Source organism: Phyllosticta citribraziliensis, assembly GCF_038025025.1.
Source record: "Phyllosticta citribraziliensis strain CPC 17464 chromosome Unknown J3D65scaffold_9, whole genome shotgun sequence".
Taxonomy (NCBI): domain Eukaryota; kingdom Fungi; phylum Ascomycota; class Dothideomycetes; order Botryosphaeriales; family Phyllostictaceae; genus Phyllosticta; species Phyllosticta citribraziliensis.
Genome location: NW_027117346.1, coordinates 1,880,375 through 1,901,283, shown reverse-complemented (window position 1 = coordinate 1,901,283; position 20,909 = coordinate 1,880,375). Strand labels below are relative to the sequence as shown.

At 38.4% G+C, this 20,909-nt stretch overlaps 6 protein-coding genes across 6 annotated transcripts; 2 read left to right on the top strand and 4 right to left on the bottom strand.

The window, feature by feature from the left end:
• Positions 1-497: 497 nt before the first annotated feature.
• J3D65DRAFT_556793 (uncharacterized protein) lies at positions 498-695 on the bottom strand (the record flags this gene model as incomplete). The annotated part of the gene is made up of 1 exon (XM_066797278.1): positions 498-695. A coding segment is annotated over one exon (198 nt), but the record flags the coding sequence as incomplete, so codon positions are not given.
• An 11,458-nt stretch (positions 696-12,153) lies between these two features.
• J3D65DRAFT_633314 (uncharacterized protein) lies at positions 12,154-13,479 on the bottom strand. The gene is made up of 2 exons (XM_066801113.1): positions 13,041-13,479; positions 12,154-12,990 (listed from the first exon to the last, which is right to left on the bottom strand). Exons 1-2 carry the CDS (start codon positions 13,188-13,190, stop codon positions 12,337-12,339), a joined length of 804 nt encoding a protein of 267 aa, XP_066653424.1. The 5' UTR covers positions 13,191-13,479; the 3' UTR covers positions 12,154-12,336.
• J3D65DRAFT_633312 (RNA polymerase I associated factor, A49-like protein) lies at positions 13,175-15,599 on the top strand. The gene is made up of 4 exons (XM_066801112.1): positions 13,175-13,741; positions 13,807-14,701; positions 14,761-14,883; positions 14,940-15,599. Exons 1-4 carry the CDS (start codon positions 13,597-13,599, stop codon positions 15,103-15,105), a joined length of 1,329 nt encoding a protein of 442 aa, XP_066653423.1. The 5' UTR covers positions 13,175-13,596; the 3' UTR covers positions 15,106-15,599.
• Positions 15,352-16,690, bottom strand: J3D65DRAFT_633305 (trafficking protein-like protein particle complex subunit 1). The gene is made up of 4 exons (XM_066801111.1): positions 16,451-16,690; positions 16,189-16,402; positions 15,893-16,127; positions 15,352-15,843 (listed from the first exon to the last, which is right to left on the bottom strand). The coding sequence occupies exons 1-4, from the start codon at positions 16,485-16,487 to the stop codon at positions 15,823-15,825; spliced, it is 507 nt and encodes a 168-aa protein (XP_066653422.1). The 5' UTR covers positions 16,488-16,690; the 3' UTR covers positions 15,352-15,822.
• A 285-nt stretch (positions 16,691-16,975) lies between these two features.
• J3D65DRAFT_557489 (kinase-like domain-containing protein) lies at positions 16,976-19,315 on the top strand (the record flags this gene model as incomplete). The annotated part of the gene is made up of 6 exons (XM_066797313.1): positions 16,976-17,067; positions 17,129-17,198; positions 17,263-17,412; positions 17,482-18,279; positions 18,335-18,472; positions 18,560-19,315. The coding sequence occupies 6 exons, from the start codon at positions 16,976-16,978 to the stop codon at positions 19,313-19,315; spliced, it is 2,004 nt and encodes a 667-aa protein (XP_066653421.1).
• A 238-nt stretch (positions 19,316-19,553) lies between these two features.
• J3D65DRAFT_633294 (uncharacterized protein) lies at positions 19,554-20,420 on the bottom strand (the record flags this gene model as incomplete). The annotated part of the gene is made up of 1 exon (XM_066801110.1): positions 19,554-20,420. The coding sequence occupies one exon, from the start codon at positions 20,418-20,420 to the stop codon at positions 19,554-19,556; it is 867 nt and encodes a 288-aa protein (XP_066653420.1).
• Between the last annotated feature and the right edge of the window lie 489 nt (positions 20,421-20,909).

Sequence of the window (20,909 nt, the reverse complement as noted above, 5' to 3'; positions counted from 1 at the left end):
AGTAGGAGACCATTTAATATATGATAGGTAGGCTTTAAAGTATCTATATCCTATTTTTAGCTAATAAAAAGCTAAGGTTATAGTCCTTAGTATTTCTATAGGCACCCTAAGCTTATAGCTAGGTTTAGTTATATAAGTACTATAGTAGGAGGAGGTATTATTAGATTTAGCTTTTACCTTCTCTATAATAGCCTACTAGTCCTATATAATAGTTTCCTTTATATCTAGGCCTATAAGTACTAGTACTTTAGGGTAGGGCTTAGGCTCTTTATTAGTTACTTCCTTAGCTAAGGAATTAGCTAATTTATTTCTATATATATCTATATAGCTTAGCACCTATTCTAGTACTATAGAAGTACCTCTAGATATAGCTAGTTTAGCTATATCTAGGACTCTTAATTACTAGGACTGACCTAGGTTATTAGAAGGATTAATTATCCTATATATAGTAGCCTAGTTATCTATATATATATTTAGTATATATATCTACTTTTTACTTATCTACTAGTATATTTAAATACCTTACTAATACCCTCTAATTCCCTATTATATACTAGGTTAGAGTACCCTATATTTAAGAACTTAGACCTACTACTAATAAGGTTATTAGGTAGTATAACTAATCCTATACCTATACTTCTACTACTAGGGAGACTAGAGGTATTTGTATAAATATAAGTAGTATTAGGACTTCTTCTTTAGCTATTAAGGTCTAGGTACTCCTAATTGGTATCCTCTTTACTAAGAGAACTAATCCTATAGGAGAATAGGAGGGATTTTCCCTAGGGAGGAAAATAAAAGTATTTAATAGGTTCTAGGTAAGGCCTATCTCTTAAATTAATACTCTTATATATATATTCTAATTAGGTTAGTCTCCTAGGTCTATTCTCTATAGAATTAATTCTATTTAATTCTTTAGGAATAGGATAGGTGCTAGGGAGCTATAAGGTCCTAAGTATATACTTTTTCATAGTAGTACTTAGATGAACCTTAGTAGGTAGGATCCCTACCTCTATTTCTATAGCTTTAATAGGACTAGTCTTAAAAACTTCTAGAATCTTTTATAAAGCTAGATTCTAAATAGACCTTAGAGTTTTTAATACATTATCTATTCCTTTAGGTTAATACTATAATTAGTAGCTATAGTCTATTATACTAATAATATAAGTTATATATAACTACCTTATAGTATAAGGACTAAGGCCTAAACTAATAGTAGTAAGCCTATTAAGCTAAAATAGGGTATTCCTTACTTTAGAAGCTAAAGTATTAATATGGTATTTATATTTTAGCTTATTATTAAAGTAGATTGATTCATAACTAGTAGATAGTCTCTTTAGGTATAATAATACTACTATTAGGGAGTATAATAGTACTATTTTTTACCTTATTCTAGGTAGTAAAGTATATTAATTCTATCTTAGATAAGTTAAATTTAATACCCTTTATAGCACATAGCTTATATAGTTATTAAGCCTCTCTCTCTAGTATTTCAAGGCTCTTCTTTATACTAATAGATAATAAAGTAAGACTAATATTATCTATATTAGAGAGAAACTTTACTACCTAGCTAGGGAATAATTTAGAGATATAAATAAGAAAGAGTATAGGAGATATAGGACTTCCTTATAGAATCCTTATCTCTATATCTCTAAACTCTTCTATTTATCTAATAAATAATAGTTTTAATAGCCTATTATTTAAGAAGCTAGATACCTAGCTAATAAGTTATAGTAGGAGTCCTTTTTTCTTTAATAAAAGTAGTAGATTATTTTTAACTATATGGTTAAAAGTATATTTAATATCTAAAAATAATATAGAGGTAAGTCTTTTAGATAGCTTATTCTCTTCTACTATATTAGATAAGATAAGGGTAGTATCTATAGCTAATTTCTTTACCCATCTACCTATTTAACTAGGGTCTAGTAGATAGGTAGTTTTAGATAGATAGCCTAATCTTTTAGCTATAATTCTTTTATTTATTTTTCTAAGGTAATTTAGTAAAGATATAATCCTATAAGACTTAGGACTAGTATAGTCTAGCTTACTAGGTTTCTTTAATATTATACCTATAGCTTATCTCTATAATTTAGGGTAATAGCTACTATTGAATAGGAGGCTAAATACTCTAAAAAATAGATTAGGGTAGGTCTTATAGGCTACTATAATTAAGTCTTAGTTTATAGTATTAGGACTAGGGGTTTTCCCTTTAATTTAAGTAGAATAAGTAAGTTCTAGTTCCTTAGAGTCTAATTTAGGCTACTCCTACCTATTATTAGAGATATAATTATCCTACCTAATAGGAGGAGTATTAGGGGGCTTAGGAAATAAGGCCTCTCTAAAAGTAGAGTATTTTTTATTAAAAGAATTAGCTAATTCCCCTAATATAGACTTTATATATAGTGTAAATTCTACTCTACTATCCTTAGTATACTATATTACTTTAAATACTAACTTAGAGTCTATATTTAGTAGGAACTACTACTAATATTCCCTTTTAGTATTTTTTATAGCTAAAAAGTACTTATTTTTAGCTATAAGATAGGCTTTTATACTCTATAGATTAGAGTATAAAACTTAGTTTTTTCTAGTCCTATAATCCCTCTTTAGCTTAGTAAGAGACTCATCCTACTAAGGCTTAGATATAATCTTATTTAATAGCTTAGGAATACTAGAATTAGCTAATTTAGTAAGTAAATTACTAAGTTCCTTAGCTAATAGATTAAGGTCCCTAATTAATAGGGGGTCTTATTCTAGTATATCTATTATCTTACCTTTATTTTCTAGGCATAATAAATTAGTAGAATTTAGTTAGATATAAGCTAAACTTAGCCTAATCTACCTTTTTAAGATTATATCTTTATATGTGAGTAGGATTCTCTACTAATAAAGAGTTAGAATTATAGATAGTAAAGAAAATATTATAGTAGTTAGATCCTATATCTATAATAGTCTACTAGTTATGTATTTTCTCTAGGATATCCCCTATAGTAAAGACTAAGTCTATAATAGATTCTCTAGTAAGGTTAGGCCTATAGAAAGTACCTTTACCTATTATATTTATAAGGGATAAATTATTAGACTTAATCTATTCTACTAACCTAGTAGAATTTAAAAATTCTAGGTTATAGGGGTCCTACTAGGGTTGATAGGAATTAAAGTCCCTAAGAATTATAGATATGGTATCTATATTAGTATTATATAGATACCTATCTACTATTTCTTAATTATTCTCTTAGCATTTTCAATTATATATATTATAGACCTATTATAGAGAGTTTAGGCCTATGATATCTATAATTAAGAGGTTAGGGTCTTTAATTATATCCTCTCTAGGGTTAATTTCTAAGGGAAGAGATCTTCTCTTATAAATTAAGACTCTAGGGTAAATTAGGGGGTTTCTATAGACTAGTAGAATTAAACTATATGATAAGTAACTAATAGACCTTAAGTTAAGGTATTTTTTAGGTATATCTCTACTATTATTAATTGAATAGGGCTCTTATATAAATATAAGGTTAATATTTAATTTAATAGCTATTTCTAAAGCACTTTCTATAGCTAAGTAGCTTTTATTAATATTAATTTACTTAATTCCTTTATACTTATAGAGTACTATTTTTAATTACTAGGCATCTAGGATACCTTTTATAGCTAGATTAGTAGTTTTTCCTATAATTAGTATATTTTAGTTCTATATACTTATAGATTTATCCTTTTAGGTATCTACCAGTCCTATAGAAGTACTAGGAAGTGGCATTTAGCTTAGTATAGACTCTATAAATCATAGGCTTTTTATACCTATTTTCTAGGTATCTAAACTATTAGTAGTTCTTTTACCTATAGGACTTAGGTATAAGAATAAGCTTTTTAGTATATAGGCCTAGCCTAGCTATATTTAGCTAGGTAGAGAGGGCTTTTTTAAAGTTAATTTTATTAGTAAATAAGACTACTATTAAGCTATAGAGTTAATTTTCCTGTTTTATCTTAGAAGTGAGCTAAAAGGGAGTCCCTATAGTATTTAAACTATTAAAGGTCTTAATTTAATTATAGATAATTAGTAGGCCTTCTTTAGAGTTAATTTCCTTAATAGGAATACTATATACTACTACTTTACACTAGGATTCATCTTTAGAAGCCTTCTAGATTAGTAGGAGAGTCTCCTATATAGCTCTATTAGCTTGTAGGAAATTAGTATTAATTTATTTAGTAGTGGTTAATATAATTAACTTCTTTATATAGGACTTAGAGACTAAAGAGATAACTAGTTTAGTATATTCCTTAGCTATAAACTCTTCATTAAATTTATCCCTTATTTCTCTAGGGGTAGGGAGTCTAAAAGTTACTACCTAGAGTACTAGTACTAGTCTCCTATTAGGGGATTCTTTTAGTTTATATATCTCCTAATTTAATAGACCTATATTAGGAGCTATATTATACCTATCTAAAGCTATATTTTATATATTCTTAGATTTCTTAGTTATAAGAGTAAATTCTTTTAAATTTTTTAAATTCCCAGATTAGGCTATACTAACCTAATTAGGTATAGTAGTTAGCTTATTAATAGTAAATCTTTTTAAATTATTATAAATTTTTAAATTCTAGGAAGGTACTTAGGAGGGTTTAAAACTAGCTAGCTATAAAACTATATTTTATATATTTTACTAAGGTAGGGAATTTACCTTATTTCTAAGTATTTTAACTACTCTTTTAATATCTATAGTACTTCTAGATAATATAGAGCTTACTATCTTAGTACTACTAGTCTTAAGGAGCTCTCTAAATAGTCCTATAAAATCTAGGATCTTAGATTAGTTAAAGTAGGTAGGGGTAATATCTATAGCTATAATAAGTAGGGACCTAGCTAAATTAATTACCTTATAAAAGGTTAGGGTATTAGGCCTAACCCTATTTATTTAGCCTATAATCTACTCTTAGCTAGGCTATTTTTAGCTAGCTATAGGAAGGCTAAAATTAAAGGTCTCTATTAAATTTAGGATAAATCTAAGGGTAGTTTTAAGTTTAGAGGAGTTAATAGGGATAGTAATAACTATCTCTAGGTTATCTAGTTTAATCCTAGGGTTAGAGAGTCCCCCTAGGTACCTAGAAGGGGGTAAGGGGGTATTTTCTATACTCTTTCTATAAAAATTAAATAGACTAGTAGAGAAATAACAAAAATGAAAATTATAAGCTTTTATTTTATATAAACTAAGCTATAAATAAACTCTACTATTACTTAGTAAGAGCTAGTTACTTAGAGAACTAGTAAAGTAGGTAAATTTAGGTAGTTTTTTAGTATTTTTTATTTTTAGGGGTTTTTTTAGGGGGTAGATAATAGAATAAAAATATTCTAAGGATACTACTAGAATTATCTTACCTAGATAATTAAAATAATATCCTTATTATCCTAATCTAGCCTAGTCTTATAAAGGTTATATAACCTAAGGTTAAAGCTAGGTATAGCTCTAAAGTAAGGTATAACTCCTAGCTATAATATTTACTAAAGGCTAGGGGAAGTATAAAAATTTAAAATCTACCTCCTAGCCTTATTTTCTAAGATATTTTAGTAATATAAGTATTAGGTATAATAGAACTAGGTATAGGCTTTTAATTAGTATACTTTTTATCCTAATTAGAGAAGATTTTAGAGAGATATAGGGGGTATAAAGTTATACCCCTTTTCTTATAACTTTCTACCCCTTCCTATATAATAGTATATATAGTCTAGGAGCTATAAGTTAGAGCCTTAGGTATATTAACTATACTCTTTTAAATAGGACTAGTCTTAGTAAGAAATTTAGGGGTTAATTATATATATACCTAATATAATATAGTAGGATACTAATAATAGCTTATTTAATAGAGTAGTAGAGATAGTTCTAGATTAGTATTAGATAAATAATAAAAAGGGACTATACCTATCTAATAGCTAGTCCTTAGATTTAGGACCTAGAGAGGAGAGGGGTAGTAAGATAAATTATTATAGATAGAGTAGTAGTTAGATAGACCTAAGTAAGCTATAAGGCTAAGTTAGCTATAGCTCTATAACCTCCCTACTACTCTACCTTTTAATTATTAACTATTAGCTAATTAACTTGCCTTACTTAGTACTAATTTACTACTTTATAATAGTTCTAGTCTACTAAGTAGGTAATATATTAGCTTATAATAAATATCTTAATACCTTTATATTACAGCGCCTAGCAGAGCGAATCGATATAGACTACTAATAATTAATAGGTAAGGAGTAAGAGTGTCACAGCGCCTAGTAGAGTAAATCAATATAGACTACTAATAATCAATAGGTAAGGAGTAAGAGTAGTTATTATATAGCCTATATAGAATAACTATCTACTCTTAAGCTAACTAGAAGTGGCTAGTATATATAGAAGAAGTAAATACTAAATACTAGATACTAAGAAATATAAGCTATATATACTATAATATATAATACTTATAATACTACCCCCCCCTCCTAGTAAGTAATATCCTTATTACTTAGTTACTAGTCTAACTAGCTAGTAGGTAAAGGTTTAGGTACCTTTTATAATAGTATAAGATAATATTATAAGTATTATTAAACTTACTATTATTAGTATTATAAAATACTTAGTCTAGTAGATAGTTAGTCTAGTTTACCCTAAACTAGAGCCTCCTATTAGCTAGTATTTAATAGCCTATAATCTTCTCTACTTCCTAATTAGTATCCTCATTCTTATTATTATTATCTTATAAGGCTAGGCCATTAGCTAGTTATTAGCTAGGTAATAGGTTATTACTAGTAATAATAAGATATAAGATATTAAATTTATTATAGGTATATAAACTAGTAGGTAGTTATAGTATAGCCTAGTTACTATATATATTAGTAACTTAATATAGACTATTATTATAAAAATTAAGTATAGTAGGATAGCTATAGAGTATATATATATAGTCTATATAGATATATATATTTTTACCTAGTTTAATAATATGATCCTAATACTAGTAGTTAGCTTAAATAGCTATTTACTATTATATAACTATAAGACTATACTTAGTCTTATCCTATACTTATTATATAGTATAGGTAATAGCTTATATAGTTTATAGTTATATAGAATAGATATCTATAATTAGTCTATAGATACTATAAATAGTAGCTTTAGTATTAAAATTAAATTATAGCTTATAGCTATAATAAATATAAAAAGGGGAGTAGCTATTAAGGCTCTTATATAGTATACTATTAGCTATAAACTAGATAATAGATAGTAGTAGTTACTAATTATTTTAATAGAACCTAATAAACTATCTTAAGTAGTTCTTAAGGTCCTAATTAGCTTATTTAGTCTAGTTATTAGTTTAAGGATAATAGCTAGTAGATAGCTTTAGGCTAATACTAATAATATAAGTAAGGCCTTCCTATAGGTAAGAGATAAACTAGTTACTATAGTCTAAGATAATAGAGAGAGGGAAACTATATATAGTAAAGATATAGTCTATAAATATATAAGCTATAGCCTTAGCTATAGTCCTATTATTTACTATATCTATAGTAATAAAGTATTATACTTTACTAAACTAATTATAGATAATTAGGATAGTATCTATACCCTTACTATATAGTAGTAGGCTAATAAAGTCTATAGTAATATACTATTATAGCTATAATAAAATAGGTAGTAGCTATAGCTAGCCTAAAATAGCTAGATAAGCTTTATAAATATAAATATAGTTTAGATAGTTATCTATAACTTAGGATATAAGTAAGATAAGGTAAGGAAACTAAAATTAAGGTACTAGGAGGTTATATAGCTAAGTTTAGCTAGGGTAGCTAGTAAGTAGCTACTTATAGATATAATAGATAAGGAGTAGCTAGAGCTTAGTAGATATAATAAGGTAGCTATTTATAAAGATATTCTACTACCTATTAATAGTAAAAGGTAAGTCTAGCTTACTAGTATAATATCTTTAGTTATTTATTTTAGTATTATCTATAGTATTAGCTATAAGTAATTACTAGAGTATAAATATATTATTATTATTATTATTAATAGGGGCTACCTTCTAATCCTTATATATTCTAGCTAAGAGTTTACTAGCTAGGAGTAAGGTTTAGTATTATATTTACTACTAGGGGTTATTAGTAGTAGGGGTATCCTAAGGATAATAAGTAAGTATATTAGCCTTAATATTAGTATAGCTAAGGTAATATATAATCTTAAAGTTATATTCTAAGAGGAGTTTAGCCTAGTAGGCTTAATAATAAGTTAGCTACTTAGTTATAGTAAAGTACTATAGTATTTAGTAATCTATAAATACTATAAATAGTATCTAATAGGCCTTAAGATTAGGCTCCTATAATTCTAAGGTATAAATAATAGCTAAGAGCTCCTTATTATAGATAGTATAGTTAAGCTTAGCTAGTACTATAGTCTTAGAGTAGTATATAATAGGATAAAGATATTATTTATTATTATACTAGGAGAGAAGGCTACTATTAATCTAATTAGATAAGTCTATTTCTATAACTATCTTATAAGCTAGGTTAAAGTAGGTAAGGACTAGTACTATTATAAGGGTATATTTAAGACTATTAAATAACTATTATTTAATATTAGTCTACTACTAATTAGTACCCTTATATATTAGTTATATTAGTAGCCTAGTAGTCTTACTATAGTCCTTAATAAATTACTAGTAGAAATTAGTAGTACTAAGAAAGGACTAGATCTATTTTACTATTATAAGCTACTCCTAAGATATAATAATACCTAAAAACTAGGTTTCCTAGATATAGAACTTATACTTATTAATATTAACTTATAAACTATACTTATATAGCTAAGTAAGGACCTCCTTAATATATTATTAGTAATCTATAAGTATTTAGCTATAAATAAGGATATTATTAAGATATATAATAGTATACTTACTAAGATAGTAGAATAGGTACTTATTAATTAACTATTACTAGGTACTAGGGCTATTAGCTATACTAAAAGGTATAACTAAGTACTTATAGGTACTATAGTAGGTCTAGAATATAAGTAGGTCCTTAGTCTACAAGTCTATAATATAGATTTAGTAGAAGGCCTACTTAATATTAAGCTTAATAATATACTTAGTACCTCTTATCTAGCTAATTATCTTATCTAGTAATAGGAGGGGATAGTAGTCCTTCTTTATAAGTTTATTAAGCTTATAATAATTAATATAGAAATAAATACTACTATTAGGCTTAGCTATAAGTAAAATAGGTAAGGCTATACCTACCTTACTAGGCTCTAATATACTAAGATTAATACCCTTTTATATATACTACTTAATCTTAGCTAACTAGATATTATTAGTATACTATAATAGTATATAGCTAAGGTCTTTAGGTTTAGTACTATTCTTTAGTTCTATATAGAAGTTAGTCTATAGATAGGCTTAAGGGAGTAGGTTAGTATTATAAAATATATCTAAGAGGTTATAATACTTATAAGGGATAGTATAATAGAGGTAAGGTTTATTACTACTAATACTAAAGGCTTATAAGATAGGCTCTAATAAATAAAGTTTAGTATATTCTAAATTATTAATAGGAGTAAAGGTATAGATAGAATAAGCTTTAGTATTAAGCTATTATTAGAGTAGGACTATATTAAAAGCTATAATTAGTATAATATCTACTAATAAGCTTACCTAGGAATAACTCTATTTATTAAGCTAACTTATAGTCTCCTTAATAATAGAGATATCCTTAGGTACTTAGTAGTAGTACTATAATTAAGAGAGCTCTCTTAGTAGGCCTACCCTATAATATATTAACTAGTATAGCTAGCTAACTTACTTAGTACTAACTTATATAGGAGAGATTAGTAAATTATTATAGAGAGGTTTACTATAGTATAAGATCTTAATAGGAGTTATAGTAGTAGGCTATAGTAGGGATAAGGTAGTATTATTTATAGATAGTAATAGTAGTAAGGAGTAGTTATTAGATAACTAGCTACTAGTTTAGGAGAGAGTTATAGTTATAGTTATAGGTAGTAGTAGGCTAGCTATAGATATATATAGATAGACTATACTAGACTATAATACCTAAGATAATATTTAAATAGGTAGTAAGGGTTTAATTAGCTTAGAGGCTACCTAAGGTAGAATTAAAATATCTTAGGATTTAGCTAGAAAATTATCTCTTAAATTAGTACTATACTAATATAATCTACCTAACTTTACTCTACTAATCTTTAACTATATATAGCCTAGATTTAGTATAAAACTAAACTAGTATATATACTCTAAGCTAATAAATAAATTATATAATAGACTAATCTAGGTAATTATTATAGAAGCCTATAAATTAAAAAGTATAGAATCCTCCCTATATTCTAAGCTAAATAATAATCTAGTAATAAGCTTATAGGTAAGCTATTAGGTCTAGCTATATATATAGTTACTAATTATCTAGGGCTTATATAACTATTACTTCTAAGTACTAGTAGTAATAAGTTTATACTTAAGGGACTAGCTTATATATAGGCTACTAGTATAGCTAGAGTTAATAAGGATATAAATAGGCTATAGTAGTATATTAGGATATATATAGATATATATAGTATAAAAGTAGTAAGAAGGACTAGAAACTCTATTCCCTAATTATATTAAATTACTAATAGCTATCTTATAGGTATTACCTCTTAGGGTAGTTTTATAGGAGGCTACTTATTTCCTAATATTTTATCTAAATCTATAATATTACTATTACTAATAATAATAATATCTAGGTCCTTAACTATATCTATAAACTTATTAGTAAACTCCTCTATACTAGTAGCTATATAGGTATAAATTAGCTACTAATATATAGGCTTACTATAGGGGTAGTCCTTAATCTAGTACCCTAGACTACTATAATACTAATAGCTATAATCCTCTAGTATAGCTATATACTCCTATTTAATACTACTAATAGTACCCTTAATAGTAGAAGTAGCCTAATAAGAAGGCCTAGCTAGTATAGCTATATAGAGGGTACCCTTATAATAGTTTACTATCTATAGGGTTAGTAATAGCTTAGCCTAGCTAATATTAGTAGCCTAGCCTAAGATATATAATAGCTCAGTATAGCCCTTTATAATATTAGTAATAATAATATTATAGAAAGGCTTATATAGCTTATAGATTAGCTAATCCTTAGCTATATAACTATCCTAGCTAGTATATTAAGCTAATATATAGAATATATATAATAATATCTTAAAAACTACCCTAGTACTAGTAATATAGTCTATAATAGTAAGCTAAGTAATAGTATAGCTTTACTAGTCTATAATACTATATAGGCTATTTAATAAGGTCTAGATAGTATTAGGGTTATTAGAACTATCTTTACTATTATTATTATTAATAATAATAATAGTAGCTAAAGTAGCCTTACTAGCTAGATAAGAGTAAATATATATAGCCTTAGCTATATTATCTAGATACTAGCTACTATTAAAGAGTAGCTTATCCTTAATACTACTATACTATATATAGTAGTTATCTAGTATACTATTACTAGACTAATACTTAGGATTAGTAAATTAGTATTAGACCTTATAGCCTTATATATTACCCCTATTATAAATTACCTATATAAGCCCTAGGACCTACTCCTAGAGCTACTGAGTTATTAGTATAATAATAGTAGGTAGTTTATTATTATTAATACCCTAAGGGGTAATAGATTAGCTAGATAATAGGCTAGTAGTTAAGAACTACTAGCTAGCTATTAGTATTATTTAAAGAGTAGCTAATAGTACTATACTATTAATAGACTAGCTACTTTTAGCTATTATATAGATTATTAACTATATAATATAATAAGATATTATATCTCTATTATTAATAGGACTACCTTAGTCTAGAATCTTACTTATATACCTTATCTAAGGCTATAGACTATAAAAATAATAAAACCTAGTACTTCTAGTATATCTAAAACTATAGTATTTTAACCTAATACCTTATAGGGTATAATTAAAGTAAGAAAACTTATTAGAAAGGGATAGATAATAAGTCTTATCCTCTTATAAATAGTAAGAGACCTATTAATAGTATTATAGTATCTAGTAGAGTAAATTAATATAGACTACTAATAATTAATAGATAAGGAGTAAGAGTAGTTATTATATAGCCTATATAGAATAACTATCTACTCTTAAGCTAACTAGAAATAGCTAGCATATATAGAAGAAGTAAATACTAAGTACTAGATACTATGAAATACAAGCTGCGCGCGCCGCGTCGCACAACACTTTAAGTAATATATAGGTAAAGAAGATAATTAAGTAAGGAGAAAATAGTTTTAATAGAAATTTAAGTAAGACTAGTAGCCCCACCAGCAACACCTTTTACGCTTGACACGGTATTAGTCGCGCTCCCCGCCTTCTGCTTGATATCCTCCGTGTCAGCCGCCCTGGTTACACCATTTTTAACATGCTCGCGATTGAGCTTTCTTGGCCCAGTAGACGCCGATGAGCGAGCAGAGCTGTGTGCATTTTTCCCCTTCTGATCATCGCCATCATCTGCTCGAGGAAAGACCTCTCCATCCTTGCCTTTGGAGTCCTCGTCTTTGGAGTCTTTATCGCCGGAGTCGTTGCGACTACCGTTGGAGCCTTGCCCTCTCATGCCGTCCATCAAGAAACTCATGCGGCCACCGGTCAAGTTGTTCAGTTTGTCGCCGATGGCCGAGCCGTCAGGGGCCGGCCCGTCGCTTTGGTTGAACCACTTGACAAGGTAATAGCCACCAAGGCCCCAGAGGAAGACGAAGCTTGCTCCCAAGGTGGTGATGAAGGTGGTGGGGAGCACAACGAGCAAAGCAACCCCGACCATGAAGGCTGTAAATAGAAGAGCCACCAGGACGCCGACAAGCAGTGCGACGATCAGAGAGAAGACGAAGACGGTGACGGTGAAGACGCCAAACATTATCAGTGGAAATCCCGACAGTGCAAGTTGTGCCAACAGGAAGCCCTACTCAGTCAGCCCAGATTTCGAGTCGGAGAGTCGGATAGGCATCTTACAGCGAGTTTTGGATTGGCTGCCGCCCAAGTTTGCAACTTGGAGAGGACCTCGGCGCGCTTGGCGGGTGGAAACAAGCCATCGATGACGCCCATGGACTTTGATTTGAACGTGGAGGCGGCATTGGAAACGGTGTCAAGAATCGCGGCCATGGCGACGGTTGTAGGCCAGGAAGACGGACAGATTGGAGGTAGTATGGGAACTTGAAGCGTACGCAGGCTGGACGGGCTTTAGAGGCGTTGATGGCATGATGCAAACGAGACAGGAAAACCGGGAAGTCGCGACATGTCGTACTTTGGCTGGTGGACACGACACCACTGACCTCAGTCTGGCTGTTCCGGTTCGAATCAGCTTCAGTTGGCAGTTGGTCCAGCCGCGCGTGCCTGCGATGCGCATGATCCTCCTAGTACGTCACTTGGAGCACAGCTGGAACCCTGCCCGAACGCCGGCACCAGCACCAGACGGGACGATTCGGGACCCTTTATCGATACGCGAGCAAAAAAGTTGCAACCAGCGACCAACGAACAACAAACGACACCATTCCTTGTTGTACACACCATGGCCGACCACCATACCGAGAAGAAGCGCAAGCGCCATGCCCAGCGGACCGACCGCCCGGCCAAAAAGGTCGCACTCGATGCGCCTGCCACGTCCGTCAAAGTCTCCTTCTTGGAAGACGACGCCGAGCTTGGTCCTGTCGTCGGTTCGTAGCATTCACTCCTCCACCCCGACGAGCACTGGAACTGACCGGCCTCGTCAATCCAACAGTTGCGACTCCCGGCGTGTCTCTGCCCTCCAGCATCGCATTCAACCCCTACAAGAAGGACACGAGCGACAAGCACGCCACAACACCATACGGACTGCTGCTGGAGACCTCTGATCACGCCAAACTCAACTTTACTGCAACCGAAGAGCAGGATGGCTCTGCCGACAACTTCCTTGCACACTACGTCGGCATCTACGATCCAGACACCGGGGAGCTAGAGATGATGGAAGCGCACAGGCTTGTATTGAGAAGCACGCTGAGGAGCGAGGCAGAGGAGATCAGGACACAGCGCCAAGAGGCCGCCGAAAAGCAAAGACAGACCAATTTCAACCTACGCCAGGAGCTTGGAAGAGAGTTTGGCACCAAAAAGGCCAAGAAAGCACTTGCCTCAATCACGGAAAACGCCATCGCTCCCGGCTCTGGTGCTTCAGGAGACTCGGTGGCTGCAGCAGTTCTTCAATCAGTCTCCGATGCCACTTCAGACCTGCCCACCAAAGAGTCGCTCCAGGCCGCTGTGGATGAAGGGAAACCCCGGCCCCAGGCCAATCTGGACGCCACCAACCCGGCCGAGGTCTACACTCCCGAGTCTCTCATAGGCACCGACACCCTACGCCTGGTGGATGCTCAACCTTGGATCGACGCCATGCAAAATGGCGAAGCCGTTCAAGTGCACAGTCGTTTCGTAGCGAGTCGAATTCCAAACTTTGCATTGCAGAAGAAGGGACTGAAGAAGCTGAAGATTTTGAAGTACATCTTGCTTCTCGTCGATTTTCTGGATGCCCTCAAGCCGTCACGGAGTGGATCAAAGAGAATTCCTCCCAGAGAGGACTTGGAGAAGAAGACGGGAGCCAGCGGAGCTCTTCTCGACAGCGTGAGGCGCAAGTTTGCGAACGGCAAGTAAGTGCTCGCACAAGAGGATGTTGTTTTGACTTGTTCGCGTGCTGATCACACCGTAGTGAACTGACGAAATGGCACGTGGATTACCTCATCACGCACGTTGCCGCAATGGCTTTGATAGTGGACGACTACGAGGTCGATACATTCGAGCTGAGAGAAGACCTCAAATTAGACAACAAACAGTAAGCACGTCCAACACATTATGAAAGGTTGCACGGACTGACTAACGCATTGGCAGAATTGCCCAGTACTTCCACGAGATTGGCTGCAAAGTCAACAACCCCACCGACAAGGAGCGTGGAAAGAAGTACTCGAAGGCAGAGGCGACAAATCACAAAATCGCGAAGCTCAAGATACCCCTCGATTTCCCAAAGCAGCGCAACTTGCCATCAAAACGCAGATGATGAAAGCAGTTCTATGCAAGGCCCGACAGCCTGCTTATCATGATAGAGCCACTAAATTCGTCGTCAAACATGGCGACATCACACGGGTAGTCTCCAGCTACAGCGAGGACTGTTCCGGAGAGACCTTGTCAGAGATTACGAGATCTTGCAGCTCCAAAAAGAGCTGCGGGCCACTGAAGGACGAGAATAGCGCTTATTCACAAAGCACCCAAGTGGCACTGAACAGGAGCATACTAAGGAAAGGGTTGCACAACTTGATTCTGAGCTTAGGTGTTGAAAATGGGGCTGCATTTTGCTTGAGGGGGCATTCATGGACAGTTTCATGACAGGAGAATCTTGTCCTGGAAGATGGACCACGGTTCGTGGTTTCCATCACCAAATTTCCTTTGTTTTATGCAGCATCAGGTTTCGATATCCCAGACGAAACGATTCTTTTCCCGCCTCGTACGCCGCTAGAATGCAATGGTCGCATGTCCAAAAACAGCAGTTCGGTGATCAATGCTCTTCAACGTCCCAGCGCTCGCAATTCCAGTGCTAAAGCCCTAAAGACACGTAAGAGTCGGAGGCGATTCGACCGGATCAGGCGGGCAAATGGGAGAGAAGCGGTCTGGCCGTAGGAAGTCGATGCGCCATTGGGGATCGGATATCTGTCTCCATGGAAGAAGCTGTTGTGTGTGAATGCCTAGGTTCTCTTGATCTCAAAAGTTGATCGAGTTCTCAAGAAGGGAAAACCGAATTCTTTAGCGCGCCTGTTAGAGACGATCCTAGAGTTCATGATGTTACTCACTATGAAGCTGTCGAGACCCAGCTCGAACAGCTCGTTTGCTACGCCGACACCCCCGGGATGTTCGACCGGTGCGATTGGGTTTTTGACCACAAACTCAACGTAGAGATTCGCCCATATTTGGTGCAGGACTATGCGAAGATTGTTCGTTTTAGTATCGGTGAGCATGACGAACTTGAGCCGGGTGGGAGTCTCGTAGTAGTGGAGCTTGTATTCAGCGGTGCGGTAGGACAAGAAGCTTGGAGAGACGAAAGTCCATCAGCGTTGAGGAGACAGAGAGCGAGCCGGGCATGGCATACGTATCATCTTCGCCGCCCAGCTGCTTGACCATGTTCCGGAGGGAGAAGATTGTCCCGAACATGAGCTTCGCATCGTCCTCCTTTGACAGTGGTTTGCGACCGCTCGAGTCCCGATTGCCATCGCTGACAAGACTGCCACCCGACTGAGGACGGATAGGTTTGGCAGGAGCGGAAACAGGGCGCTGCATCCATCGTTTGCTGTAGATGCACTCGCCTGGCGGGCGTCGTTAGCGGATGCTGGTGCGGTTGGAGGGTCGCATACTATGGCGGTCGAAGATGTAGAACGAATAGACAACCATGGCGAAGAAGGCGTAGATCAGCGGCAATGGCGAGAGTCGAGCCTGGGTGTTGCAAAAGAGATGCGACTGGCGCGCATGGTCGAAGGAGTGGATGCCGGTGGGTGAGATGGTGGGAGTAGCACCGACCTGATGATGCCGTGCGGGCGACCTGGCGGTGCCCGTGCCCTCCTCCTACTCCGCTGGCGGCTCCCGTCCGCTCCGTTGGGCCCGTTAGGTTTAGCTGCCGGACCCAGGCTGAGGACTGGACATGGACCCTTGATTCTTGAAGCGGTACATGTAACCACCCGCGCACCCGCACCCGCACCTGCACCTGCACCCGCACTCGACTCCTACATCTCGTCACCCTCTGTACATAGACGACGACCGCGTGCGCCTTGCCTCTTACCTGTCATCCTAGGACTACCGATACAAATCGCATCTCCTTCGCGACCTAAAACACCACATTCTTCCATTCTCCTCGCCTCCCCGTCGCCTGCATCGACCCCGCCATGTCTTCGCCGTCTCCGCCGGCTACACAGTCTTCGGACCACCACTCTCTGACTGTGCCTGATGAAAGCAGACCACCTCCCGTCAAACATGCGTGAGACGATCCCCCCGCTCCCTTCCGCTGTGAATTCCGCTGACACCGTCTTCTGCTACAGCTCCGCGCCCGCATTCCAAAGCCCGCTCCGCCACCACCGTCGCGCTGCGTCGCATACACGAGAAGTCAAAGTCTGTACTGTCTTTTCCAAGCGCCTACTTCCAAAAGACACGGGCTGACTGCAGAGGCGAACAGGAAACATTGAACGCTCGATCGGAATACAGCAACAGCGAAGACGATGGCACCGCCCAGCACCGGATAAATCAGTACATTGTGAAGCAGGAAATAGGCCGGGGATCTTTTGGCGCTGTCCACTTGGCTGTGGATCAATTCGGGACAGAATTCGTAAACACGCCCTTGCCCGTGGCATTCTCTCGAACAGTCGTGCTGACTCAAAACTCTCGAGGTTCTCAGGCGGTCAAGGAATTCTCCAAGTCGCGATTGAGGAAGCGCGCACAGTCGAATTTGCTTCGCAACCCCGGTATGCGCCGGCGACAGAATCCAGCAGTAGCAGGTCGCGGGTTCAATTTGCCCTTACATCGCCACTCCAGCAGCGACACGAACAACTCTCTCGACCTCATCCGGGAAGAAATAGCCGTCATGAAGAAGCTCAACCATCCGAACCTTGTTTCTCTCATCGAAGTGCTCGATGATCCGGACGAGGACTCGTTGTACATGGTCCTGGAGCTTTGCAAGAAGGGTGTCGTAATGAGGGTCGGGCTGGAAGAGAGAGCAGATCCATACCACGAGGAGCAATGCAGGTGCTGGTTTCGGGACATGATTCTCGGCATCGAATACCTCCACGCTCAAGGCATCATTCATCGCGACATAAAGCCTGATAACTGCCTGATTACAAACGACGACGTACTGAAGATTGTAGACTTTGGCGTGTCGGAGATGTTCGAAAAAGACTCGGAAATGAAGACCAAAAAGTCGGCTGGCTCGCCGGCTTTCATGCCCCCAGAGCTATGTGTGCCCAAGCACGGAGACGTGTCTGGAAAAGCAGCGGACATTTGGTCCATGGGTGTGACGCTCTACTGCCTGCGGTTTGGAAGGATACCGTTCGAAAAAGCTGGGATGATTGATCTTTATGATTCAATCAGGAACGATGAGGTTGAACTCGGATCCGACTGCGACGACGACTTTGCAGATCTGATGCACAGAATACTGGACAAGAACCCAGAAACACGAATATCCATGGACGATCTCCGTGTAAGAAGCGCGTCCACCTGCCACGCTTGAGCCGAGAGGCTGACCTAGTACATAGGAACACCGCTGGGTCACGCGGAGAGGCATGGATCGTTTGCTGCCAAAGGAAGAGAATGTCGCCACTATCATTGAGCCGCCAACCGAGGACGAGGTGAATGCGGCCATCACTGGTAACATGGGCCATTTGCTCATAGTGGTAAGTCATCCAAAAGGCGTCTTCGCTCTTTACCCCTTTGTTTCTTTCCTTGTTCTCTCCACGGCGCAGAGTTGACATGATTGGCAGATGAAAGCAGTGAAGCGCTTCAAGCAACTTCTGTTCAGGAGGCGGCCAGACCTGGTACAAGGCATTTTCGGTCAGGCATCGCGGATGGTACAGCCACCTCTTTCCATGAAGGCACCTCATGATAGGATGGCAAGAGCCCAAAGCGAAGGCACAGGCAACATTACACGTGCCGAGAGCAAACTCAGTCCTGAAGGACTGCGCGAGGTTTTGGGGACGAAGCTCGATCAATTGACCGATCAGTTGGCGCAGCGAGTCGAGGGATCAACCATTTCATCTCGAGCTAGTTCACGCCCTTCGGTATCGCCAAGTCCCCATGGTTCACCGGCTCCAGGGCATCCTGTCGCTCAGCCAGCTGCAACGCGCGTCGACATTGGGAAGGGTCACGCGCATGATCCGTTGGAAGACACGCTGTTTCTGGACATAGATTTCCCGGCGGCGGACTTGGCACACGAGTATCAGCACGTTGTTTGCGAGTCACCAAGTGCCGTCGAAATGGATGTTTACGAAAAGGCCTACGAGGAGGAGATCAAGAGAATAGTCAAGGAGCGCGGCCAGAAGCGGCCAACTCTGTATCTCACTCGCCGGGTCGAGGGCAAGAGGAGCATCTGCGAGAACCCTTCGTTGTCGGACGCTCTGCAGCTGGGGACGGAGGTGTCAAAACAGGGGGCATCGGCGCTGGCGAAACTCGTGGAAAAGGCCAAGAACAACGCCGAGGCGAAGACGGACGAGGCTGCTGGCAGCTCCAAGTCGTTGTGACCAAGGCGAGCTTTTACTCTTTGCGAGGTCGGTTGGAAGTGCAAAGTCACGGGAGAGCGTGTTTCCGGGTTTGCAGTTGGGGGTGGCCAAGGACGCACGACCGAGGTTGTTGGCCAGGATGAGGCTGTTAGATGGGACCATCGAGACGGCAAGTCAAGCGCAGACAGGTGAGCGGGGCGCCTTGGGAAACAGTCGAGGTCTTCCCTTTGAAAAAAAATTCGGGCGGTGGGCGCGCGAGTTACGGATTTGGCAGCGGTACGGCGGTGTGTGGACTGCCTGGCTGGTTCCGTTGATTGACCTGGCAGCTGACGTAACTGTAAGCTGAGGAGATTGAATGCAGCAAGGCCATGCGCAGCAGCAGGAGTACCTGCATCGGCGCGACGGCAGTACTCAGTCGTCGACATGTGGACAGCAAGTTGATGTGACGAAGATGAAGTAGTGTATGAGGCTTTTGATGATTGGTCGTTGACGCGGGGGCGCGCTGCAGGCTGGGGACGGCATCAAAGTGCGAATCTGCGCTCACGCTGAAGATGTTGGAGGCGTGAATGAGGCAAATCCGGATGCGATGCTGTGGTGTGGTGTTGCACACGGTAACATGAGGCATGTAATGAAGGTGAGTGAATGACGTAGAGCTGAGCTGGGGCGATCTGATGGCTGCTGCAATCGGGTGCTGGAGTGGTTGAGAAGCCGGAGCTATGCGCAGTGCTGCCGCCGGTGTCCGAGAAAAGCGCAGCCGACGACTGACTGAGGGCGGCAGGGCTAACTGGAAAGCCATAGCGACGGAGCGTGTAGGTACATACATGTACTTTGGGGCATGAAGTTGAGCTGAAGAGTGACGGTGTGGGAGAAGTTTGGAGTTGAGGTCGGAATACACACCACACCACCACCGGATCGGACTGTACCTAGGTGTTGCGAGACGAGGGTTGGACAAGTCAGCCACCATGTTGAAACAACCACCATGATCAAAGCAGAGGTTGAGAGCATGGATACCGAGTGGGAGCGCGCAAAGCTGTTGGACTGGGCTGCCTGCCTGTGAGTAGCAGACTGAGGTAGCGAGTGGCTCTGCCATGGCACCAACCAAAAATACCGCACCAGAGCATCCCATCGCTCCCGTAATATCCTCACGCCCCTCTTCCCGCTTCTCTTTTGCCGTTTTTCTCGCCCTCTCGCCCTCTCGCCCTCTCTCTCTCCCCCCTTCACACCCTCTTCCTCCCAACTCTCCATGTTTTTCCGTGTCTCCAGCCCGCGCACAGTCGTCAGCGTCGCTCGCCTCTGACCTCACCTTGGCTGCGTCACCGCCCGCAGCTTCGGTTTCCTTTTGTCAGCCCGCCAACAACTCAGGTCGCCTCGACTCTTTGCTTCCTTTCAACCAACCCTCCACTGCCTTGCTCCGGGCGGCCTCCGCGCCTCGGCCGCCAAGCAACCTCTGCCTCTCGATCGCACTCCCGTCGGGCAGCCCACCTCAACACCCTCTTCTCTTCTCTTCCCGCGACGCGCCCGCCCTCCCCCTCCACCACTCCTGGCTGACACCCGCCTTCACCGCACCCTGCGCCGTTTTGCGAGCATAACGCCTACGACTCCTGGGCTTTGCCCC

Excerpts from the sequence above, each read along its gene's own strand:
- J3D65DRAFT_633305 (XM_066801111.1), bottom strand. The coding sequence starts at position 16,487 with ATGGTTGTCTATTCGTTCTACATCTTCGACCGCCATA. Across the intron at positions 16,403-16,450 it reads CTACATCTTCGACCGCCATA|GCGAGTGCATCTACAGCAAA; the intron begins GTATGCGACCCT and ends GACGCCCGCCAG. Across the intron at positions 16,128-16,188 it reads CTGGGCGGCGAAGATGATAC|CTTCTTGTCCTACCGCACCG; the intron begins GTATGCCATGCC and ends CGTCTCTCCAAG.
- J3D65DRAFT_633314 (XM_066801113.1), bottom strand. The coding sequence starts at position 13,190 with ATGGCCGCGATTCTTGACACCGTTTCCAATGCCGCCTCCACGTTCAAA. Across the intron at positions 12,991-13,040 it reads CAGCCAATCCAAAACTCGCT|GGCTTCCTGTTGGCACAACT; the intron begins GTAAGATGCCTA and ends CTGACTGAGTAG.
- J3D65DRAFT_633312 (XM_066801112.1), top strand. The coding sequence starts at position 13,597 with ATGGCCGACCACCATACCGAGAAGAAGCGCAAGCGCCATGCCCAGCGG. Across the intron at positions 13,742-13,806 it reads CGAGCTTGGTCCTGTCGTCG|TTGCGACTCCCGGCGTGTCT; the intron begins GTTCGTAGCATT and ends TCAATCCAACAG. Across the intron at positions 14,884-14,939 it reads CTCAAATTAGACAACAAACA|AATTGCCCAGTACTTCCACG; the intron begins GTAAGCACGTCC and ends ACGCATTGGCAG.